Source organism: Piliocolobus tephrosceles, chromosome 1, assembly GCF_002776525.5.
Source record: "Piliocolobus tephrosceles isolate RC106 chromosome 1, ASM277652v3, whole genome shotgun sequence".
In the NCBI taxonomy this organism is placed as follows: Eukaryota; Metazoa; Chordata; class Mammalia; order Primates; family Cercopithecidae; genus Piliocolobus; species Piliocolobus tephrosceles.
The window spans coordinates 106,442,802-106,452,638 of record NC_045434.1 but is presented as its reverse complement, the minus strand read 5'-3'; the positions used below and the strand labels follow the sequence as shown (position 1 = coordinate 106,452,638).

At 39.9% G+C, this 9,837-nt stretch overlaps 1 protein-coding gene across 2 annotated transcripts in view; it reads right to left on the bottom strand.

Moving 5' to 3' along the window:
* Positions 1–542: 542 nt before the first annotated feature.
* AMPD1 (adenosine monophosphate deaminase 1) overlaps positions 543–9,837 on the bottom strand; it is a 23,571-nt gene continuing 14,276 nt past the window's right edge. For both annotated transcript variants that reach the window (XM_023222781.1, XM_023222782.1), the window contains 11 exons: positions 7,643–7,862; positions 6,982–7,111; positions 5,743–5,937; positions 5,321–5,452; positions 4,771–4,934; positions 3,327–3,453; positions 2,980–3,143; positions 2,201–2,321; positions 1,358–1,531; positions 1,084–1,194; positions 543–718 (listed from right to left, as the gene is read on the bottom strand). In XM_023222781.1, the coding sequence (XP_023078549.1) occupies positions 560–718; positions 1,084–1,194; positions 1,358–1,531; positions 2,201–2,321; positions 2,980–3,143; positions 3,327–3,453; positions 4,771–4,934; positions 5,321–5,452; positions 5,743–5,937; positions 6,982–7,111; positions 7,643–7,862 (1,697 nt within the window). In that variant the 3' untranslated portion in view covers positions 543–559. The remainder of the gene's footprint in view (positions 719–1,083; positions 1,195–1,357; positions 1,532–2,200; positions 2,322–2,979; positions 3,144–3,326; positions 3,454–4,770; positions 4,935–5,320; positions 5,453–5,742; positions 5,938–6,981; positions 7,112–7,642; positions 7,863–9,837) is intronic.

The following is a 9,837-nucleotide window of genomic DNA, read 5'->3' as shown; positions in this document are numbered from 1 at the left end:
TAAAATGTACCAGTTTAGCTCACTATAATCTTATTGTCAATTACATCCTTAAAGCTAAGAATCTTTTGTAAGATAAATTCTCCCTGAGTATAATAACTCAGAAGTACTGATTTTTTGTATTGAGGCACACCCTCTGATTTTGTCTAAAAATGTCACTATTCACTTATACCTTGTCAAAGGACTTTTTAATGGTTCTAAGTGCCTTAAGCAAAATTCATTCTGTAAACCAGAAGCCTATCTCCCAAAAAGTCATTTGCTTGTATTTTTGCCCAGCTTTATTAGATATTTTGCCTAAAAGTCATAGAGACTACAGTCAGAGAAACCTACATTCCCACTGCTACCCTTCACCAGGTATATCCTTGTGCAGGTTATTAACCTTATTAGCTTTAGTGTACTAATTTCCCCAAAATGGAGATAATAAGGATTAAATGAAATAATATCAGTGGAACATCTAATATTGTCCTTGGTTTATAGTAGGGACTCAATTAACAGGTAACTATTATTATTCAAACTCTACAATGAAATTCTCACTCATATTATTATTTGGTTTATTTTTTTTTTATTCTGTTGATTTAAGACCCTCAGCAATTAAATTGAGTTCATAACACCAGGTTTCATAGCGATAGGCCATGCGGATTTGTGCTACGTTTGTCCTCCGGATGTCATTTCCAGCAGGGCCTTCCTCAAGGTAATTGTCGCCCAGAAACTTTACTTTCTCCTATAAGAGAAAAGGATGCAGAATGATTGTTGTCTCTTTTCACACTGGTATAGACAATAATTGCATTCTTTACAAAAATTCCTTCCTTATGTTAGCCACTGACAAAAGAATAATAATAATAAACCATTAAAAGCACTCATCTAGTGCCTCAGTGTTCACAGTCTGCTGAGAAATCAAGTGTATTTTACTTCCCTTGCCCAAAAGGCATAGGCAAAGAGATAGAATAATCCCTTCTAGTCCTTGTCCATAGTAACTGCATGTGATTCGTGGGCCAATTTTTCCACATGTGTTTCCCATCTACTTTTTCGGTATTCAAGGTAGCAGACCCTATACTCAGAAGGGAAGCCATTTGAGGACAGGTCTACCTCATGAGAAATTCCACACTGCAAGACACTGTTCCTTGCCACTTCGCACATGTCACAGGTGCTCAGCTTGAAGACTTGTGCAGCAATAGCATATTCTTCCATTAGGGGCTCCTGCAGTTAATTATTAAATGAGGGAAAAAGAGGAATGAATTAATAAATAATATGTATCCTGCACAAAAGAAAATAATAAAATACCTTTATTTGACTTTCACATTCTAGATGGGAAACAACAGTCCAGCAAAATACACTTGTATTGCCCAAGTCCATACTATACCTTGGTAAAGTGGAATTGCATTGGGTCATCTGTGGACAGTGAGACCATTAGCCCTTTCTGAAGGAAATTCAAAAAAGGATTTTTGGCATACTCTAGAAATAGGCTATTGTTACTTAGTGGTGACATGGCGATGGGAATCTGGGCTAAGAAAAACAAGTACTGTAACACAGGACTCTGAAAAAGAAAAGTGAAAAAATACTTAACGATGTTGAAAAAGAAATACAAACTAGAAACACTACAATCTCATGATCTGCCTTAAGCTTCAGCTTTCAACAAAATTATCACTTGTTCTTCAAGTCCCTTAGTAAGGAGAATTTAGGAGTTTTTCAATGTAAATGCTATTTAGGATAAATGTATTTAGGATACATTAATTTTCAGAAGCAGTGAGTCAAACCAGATTGTTTATTCGATCTATAATTGCCTACGTTAGATGGTCTGTCTCAGGCAAAAGACTTTGCCTTGAAACATTCTTTTGTTTCCCCTCTCTCTACAAGAAAGCTCTGATTCTCACAAAAAACATCTTGAAGCATGCTATAACAAGAAATCTGGCAAAAACTAGCTTAAGGAAAGCCAGGCCATCTCTGAATTATCCCTTGTCAGGATTCTAAGCTAGGAGTCAGGAGATCTGTGTTAACATATCTCTAACAGCAACTAGCAAGGTAATCTTGAGCAAGTCCCTTTACTTCTTTCTGTAGAATGAACTGCACTAAACTAAAAAATCTTTTATGCTCTACTTGAATATGATTCCAGTGTCGATAATGACTTGTGACAGTATGGTTGGCTAAGGGAAAAAAGATTCCTCTAGCTCCAATGTAAAAATTAAGAAGAGAGCTTCCAACTCACCTTTTTTAAATTTAGGCCATGAGATATATTATCTGCTGTCATGAATGCTGTCATGAGATGGGTGAGGGCTCCAGCTTCCCCACAGTGAGGTCGGAACAGAAACGTATTCATGCCTCGTTCCCTGGGGAAACAGAACTGCTATTGGAATCACAGGTTCTGAGTATGGAGTGATTCACAAGAAAATTCAGTAGAAAAATGAACACTCTGGAAGGAAGTAAGCCATCCAAAGGATTCAGCAAAACAGTCCCAAATCATAATCTTAACTCTTTCTAAATACAAAGTTTCTAAAAAGAGGCAGCAGGGATATGGGGGTAAGGAAGTAAATCAAGTGTTGATTGCCTGGATGGAAATACCTTCAGTCTCAATAGGAAATTTACCAATATCAACATCTCATCATTTATTCTATTCTATTCAAATTTAAAGGGAGAAATGTTTCCAGAAAATCCCAGTATAATATTTCTCTACTTATTCCTTACCCAAATATATCAAGAAGGGTAAAATATATGAAGTATTATAATTAATTACACAATGATTAGTATAAATTCCTAAACTTCCCCCCCAAAGAAATGAACTGTGAAAGTTATTGAAAGGCTCAAAATATCAATCTCTGCCCCTAAGTAAATAAATTGAATAAAAAAGTTAAGAGAAGGAAATTTCTGATTTGGGCCAGTTGGAACCATCACAGTAAGGCATGAGACCCCTGACCACCTTTAGTGCCAATATATGTGGAAAGAGCTGTGTCAAATAGACCCTCCTAGCTCCAGTTCTCTCCTGCTTACTTTCTCAGGCTGTTGAGCACCATGATGTTTGCATACATGTAGTAGGCATAGTAAGTGTAAGATGGATTCTTTTCCAATGTCCACTCTTGGGGCTTGGGACTCTTGGAGGAGAACATGTGGCCACTGTGTTTGGACTCATCATCCACACTGTCAAAGCCAGTGATCTGTTAGGAAAAGTGAGTCATGCAATGGGTTCAGTCCAACTGCAGGGTCCCAGTCCTCACACAAACTTTCGGGTCCAAAGGCACAGACCAAACATAAAGAGAGAAGCACCAAGAATTTGTCATGACCAGGTAGGAAGGTGGGTTCATGAGCAGCAGTATGAAGGCCTGAAGGGTCATGCTTACATGCTTGAGGAAGACACTGAGTTCTGGGTTAGCCTGGGGGTTGATGGTGGCCTCAAACACTGGTATGAAAATATTCTCCAGCATTTTTCCAAAATGTGGAAGGAAATTCTTGGAACGGAACACATCACTAGAGGCAAGAATTAAGAGAATTTAGGAGAAAAAATGATTTTTAGGACTGATAGCCCCAGTATGAGGGAACCAGAGGACCGAATGTCATGCACAGGAAAAGACTTGGTATATCTATCCTAGGTCCATGCTCCTCATACATTCTTCTTGGTCCCCTATAGAGAGGGATTCAGTTTGGGCTGCACATAAGAAGTAAAAGTTTTTTGGTGGACCCTATTCCCCCATCTTTTTTACAAATCTTTGTCATAAGAAAACTAAACCTTCACAGCTAAGTCCTCATATAGGAATATAGCAAGTATGTCATAAAAGTTTCAATATATGTGTGCAGCTGCAAGACAGTGAGCATGAAATGATTTCCAAGAATACCTCTGGTCTACAATTTAACAAACTCTTATATAGCAGTTAATATATCCCAACCACTCTTCTAAGTGTCCAGAAATATTAGCTAATGTAATCCTCATAACAACTCAATAAGATAGGTATTGTTTTTAACCTTGTTTTAGAGATGATGAAACTAAGGCACAATGGGGTGATATGACTTAACCCAAGGTAACACAGAGAAATGGTAGAGCCAGGATTCAAGTATCGCCACTCTCGGTCCAGAATCTGTACTCCTAACCAACCTCTCTGCCTATTAGACAGGAAGTATTATCCCAGTCAAAAAATAACTTTTTTGGTTAAAGAGACAGGATGAAACTCTTACATTGCAGTAGGTCACACAGAACACAAAGACAGGTAGCCAGAAAATACACAAACACCTAAGTTAGATAAAAGATCAATGATACTCAACAAACCGAAAGAGAAGCCGTCTCTGAAGGCGATGTATGACAGCAGGGGGTATGAAAGGGAGATGACATCCTCAGCAATACCATTGATAAATACTCTTTGATTGTGGAGAACTTGAGCACTTGTAGGTGGGACAATTGACAGACAGTAGTAAAGGTTCTGATACAAGAAAGCCACATCCCAGTAGAGATGAGCATGGGAAAGAATGGACTTGACACAGAGAAGACCAGGTGAAAGACAATGTATACCAAACTACATAGTTCTTATTCTATCTTAGTTTTAATCATTCTCAGTAAGTTATTTATGATCTTCATAAAGCTAGAGGACTGAACTGAAATGATCTTCCTAACTCCTGTCTGTGGTTAAGAGTGCTGTACCCACAGTAGACAAAACCAAGCATGCAGGACCCAATAGTGAATGCTGTTTTAACAAAGCTGATTTCTATCTAGATGGGCAACACGTTCCTTGTTCATACAGGGGAGTTGAAGCAGATGAGATAAGTGCAGGCTCTAGAGTTTCTAGAGGTACATACTAGATCCTGGGGACTTGGATCATCCATGTCATGTTGGGGCAGTGGATGCGATTGCGGACAAACCAGGAGGAGAGTTTGTTCCACTCATCAGGACTGCGGCCATAGATGGACAGGCGGGGCTCAGCATGCTGGTACTTGGCCTCCACCAGGTCTGCACCTACCTCCTGCAAAGCCAAGAGAGAAGTCCAAGCCAGGGATTCCCACAAGTTTCTCTGGGGTCTAGGGAGAGGAGATTCCCTTTCTAACTCTTCCTTTCAGAATCTGAAAAGGCTAGGTCCTTAATCGGTCTCAAAACCACACCCTTAATTTCTCTACCTTAGGAATAGAGGTCTTTAAAAATCATTAGAGTGGATGTTTCAGAAGAAATTCTTATATTCATTTGTGTAGTGTTTGGCCCCAGGGAGAGCATCCGCCCTCCCTCCCTCCCTCTCTTCCTTCCTTCCTTCCTTCCTTCCTTCCTTCCTTCCTTCCTTCCTTCCTTCCTTCCTTCCTTCTACCCTTTCTTCAAGAACGATGCCAGGTACCATAGATCTGATTGGTTCCTCCTCACCTTGATGATAGTGGCGAAATATTCTCCATTAATGTAATTGTCTGTCTTCAAGTAGAGGTCCCGTAGCTCACTTGCTCCTACCGGATTATATTTGTCATTGAACTTATCAAAACGCTGGAAAGTCTGGCGTCCCTGAATCAGGAAAAATTGCAGAAATGTATTATTACCAGAGCTGTCTGGACACAGAGAGCTAGGAAATAGTCAAGCAGAACTGGGCTCTGGTAGTGGGGGAGGGCATTGGGCTCCAAGAATGGAATTTGGGACAGGTGACAATGAGCAACCTTCAAAATTGTCTGTGGTGCTTTCAGGCATCGTGGCAAGCCAAGATAGTTAAAAGAGCTCTGAGAACGGAGGGCTTGTAGGAGAAAGACACGTGAGGTTCTGAGTATTAGAGTGAAACTGACATTGGCATTTCAACCTACAGCATGAACATCCAGAGAATCAACAGTCAGGTCATAAGGATGCATTTTTAATTTCACAAAAAGTTCCTTTAGGGTCAGATTCTTCTCTTTGGTGCTATGGACCACTCTGTCAGCATCAGTTTGGTAAGATTTCTTAATAAAACGCAGGAGATGTTTCTGGTTCATGCAAGCAGCTGCATGGATATGAGTGTCCACCTGTATGTACATTCAAAGAAAGAAAAAAACATCAATCAGCCTTAGTTATGACACTCTGTTTAGAGGATATGGTGCTGCAAATCCCACTGTGTTGGGACAAAGTAAATAATGAGGATGTGAGCTGACAGTTGGTGGAGGTGGTCCAGCAATAAAAAACCCGTTACAACTGTGATGTGCCCATATGAGGATGTGGAAGATTCGGCTAGATGCAATAATAATGCTTGCTTCTTCCGTATATCTGTACATCCAATTTACTTCCTACGTCTGATCCACACATTCTTCAGGACCATTCTTCACTCCTGAAACACAGCTGGAAGTGAAGTCACTACCATAACTTTCAGCCTCTAAGGATAAAGGATTGAAATTATGAAGCCATGACACGGTGATGGCTTTTATGAGGTAGATATTCTTATAACTAAATTTTATACACTGAAATTTCAGCAGATTAAGTGATTAGTCCAAAGTTGTATAGGCAGCTGAGCCAGGATTTGGGCCTGAATCTCTGCTCATACATTTCCTATTCCCACTTCCTTGTAATCATTTTAATGGTCAGAATACATCTTGAAAGTGTTTCTAGTTGATTGGATTTCACAATCTCTAGGCTGGCTCATTTGATATTCACAATCCTCATGTGAACTGGACTGTGCAGATTTAGTTCCCAATTTGACAAATGAGGACTGAAATGAAAATATGTCATCACTTGCTCCAAGGTCTTACAGTCAGGAATTCAAAGAAAAAGGACTAGAGGGAAGAGCTTTCAAATTCTAGAATGGTCATTTTTGATTTTTTTGGTTGTTATTTTTGTTTTGATGATAACTATAATTTTTTATGCCAAAAATGTGGCAAACCTTTCTGTGGGGAAAACAGTAGAAATGGCACTTAACTCTAACCCATTAGACATAATCTGTCATCTGCTTTTACTAAAGTCCACCAAACCTGTAGAAATCTTAGATTAATCAGAAACACACTGTTGTCTTGTGCTTCTCAATAAATAATTGGATTGCTTTTGCCCAGGAATTACCTCAGAGCAACTAAAATGTTTACCTTCCTGCAGTTATAAAAATCTCGGTGAGGGTTGTTTTTCAGCTCTTTTAACTCGTCCATCTCGTTGAGCATCTGATGGACCTGGAACTTGGAGGAGAGGAACTTCAGACGCCGGTGGGTATAGGTCTTACTGTGAAAAATAAAATTAGATAATTCCAAAAAGTTTCAGACATTCAAGGAAAACAGTCACAATTTCAAAACTATCAGGACCTTTATCATTCCTAGGAAATAATTATTGGACCAAACCTTTCAGTTTACTCTTCAGTTAATCTCATTGAGAAGTAGTGGGCTCCAAGGGCTTAATCTTTTCAACAGTGTTGGACATAATAATGAGGGAGAACTTGGAAAGATATCTTAAAACTCCGTGGAGAGAGTGTTGTTCAAAATTAAAAGCCCTGGCTTTGGGGTCAGCAGATTCGAGCGCAAATCCTGGCTCACCCAGCTGTGTCACTTTTGGCAAGTTACTTAACTCATCAAAGTCTTAGCTCATAAAACTGAAATTATGAAAATAACCACCTCCCAGAGCAAGTGTAAGGAATAAAAGGAACAATGTGCATGAAGGGTTTAATATAGTGTTTGAACATAGTAAGCATTTAGTAAACACTTAGTCTTACTATCAGTAGTCATAGTACTAGTTGTTTAGGTCTCGCTAAACACTTACACAGGTCCTTGAGCAATTAAAGCAAGTAAAAAATTCATATCATCTAAGAAGGTGTCCAGATTTGGGTAAGGAAGTGGCTTAGGCTGATCTTTGCTGGCTGCTGCTTCATTAGGATAGACGTAAACTACACCGTCCTTCATTTTGAGGTGATAGCCCAGGTTTTCGGGAAGGTTGTCTGTTCGGAAAGGGTCCTCTCCCTTCTTCACAGGAGGAGTAAAGACTTTTTTCAATCAAACACAGAGTAATATATTAGCACATAGGATGAACGACCACATAAAAATAACCAAAATCTGAAATACTACAACATCTCTTTAGCTTGGAATCCAGTACTTAAGTTGTAATTATCTGGAATTAAGCTAACCTTTATTTTTGCATTATTTTTCAAAGGTGACTTAATAGTATAAAATAACTATAAAAATAATACGTTGGCTGGGCGTGGTGGCTTGTGCCTGTAATCCCAGCACTTTGGGAGGCCGAGGCGGGTGGATCACCTGAGGTCAGGAGTTTGAGACCAGCCTGACCAGTACGGTGAAACCCCATCTCTACTACAAATACACAAATTAGCCGGGCTGTGGTGGCACACACCTGTTATCTCAGCTACTCAGGAGGCTAGGAGTAGAGAGTTCGAGGAGAATCACTTGAACCCGGGAGGCATACGTTACAGTGAGCTGAGATCACACCACTGCACTCCAGCCTGGGTGACAGAGGGAGACTCTATCTCAAAAAAAGAAAAATAAAATAATATGTTATCTAGTGTAAGTATGATTTTTCAATTTATTTGGAAGAACTGTTTGCATAAAGTAATCGATATACTACTTAGAAACAATCTTCATTATTTACTGAAGTTGGTCATCAAAGGCTTTCTGTTTAGAGCATATTATTAGGTCTTAGATAATAAGATAAGAATAAAAGTCAAACTATAGTTTAAAAAATAGAGTTTAGATCTTTAGCTTATTTAAGCCAATCTTTTTCATTAGGCTTAACTTAGAATGTTTTCTGAAACAGGCTTTTAAAGATCAGTTTTGGGTTCACAGTAAAATTAAGTAGAAAATGCTGTTTCCAGGCTGGGCACGGTGGCTCACGCCTGTAATCCCAGCACTTTGGGAGGCCAAGGTGGGTGGGTTGTTTGAAGTCAGGAGTTCAAAATCAGCCTGACCAACATGGTGAAACCTCATCTCCACTAAAAATACAAAAGTTAGCTGGGTGTGGTGGCGTACACCTGTAGTCCCAGCTACTCAGGAGGCTGAGGTAGGAGAATCTCCTGAACCTAGGAGGTGGAGGTTGCAGTGAGTGAGTTTGTGCCAATGCACTCCAGCCTGGGTGACAGAGTGAGACTCCATCTCAAAAAAAAAAAAAAAAAAAAGAAAGAAAGAAAGAAAGAAAAAAAAGAAAATGCAGTTTCCCCACAGCCCTTGCACCCACACACGCACAGCCAGTCTCCATTCTAGGCATCCTGCATCAGAGGGTCCATTTGTTATAACCGATGAATCTACATTAACACCTTATAATCACCGGAAGTCCATAGTGCACATTAGGGTTCACTCAAAGCCTATGGGTTTTGGCAAATGTATAATGACATATATCCACTCTTATAGTACCATACAGAATAGTTTCGCTCTCCTAAGAATCCTCTGTGCTCCACCTAAAGTGGTTTTAATGTAAAAAAGAGATATAAAATAAATTATTATTGTAACAGTAATAATTCTTATGAGAATTATTTTTCCCACCTTTTAAAGCACATACAATTTCTGCTAAAGGAATTGAGAAGAGATTAAGTGGATGTGTTCCCTTCTTTCCACTGCTAGCGGTTTCAGCCTAAGGAAGCCATGAACACATTTTGCACTGTCAGAGCCTTTAAGAATTCATCCAGGCCGGGCGCAGTGGCTCAAGCCTGTAATCCCAGCACTTTGGGAGGCCGAGACGGGCGGATCACGAGGTCAGGAGATGGAGACCATCCTGGTGAACACGGTGAAACCCCGTCTCTACTAAAAAAAATACAAAAAACTAGCCGGGCGAGGTGGGGGGCGCCTGTAGTCCCAGCTACTCGGGAGGCTGAGGCAGGAGAATGGCGTAAACCCGGGAGGCGGAGCTTGCAGTGAGCCGAGATCGCGCCACTGCACTCCACACTCCAGCCTGGGCGACAGAGCGAGACTCCTCCGTCTCAAAAAAAAAAAAAAAAAAAAAAAAAAAAAAAA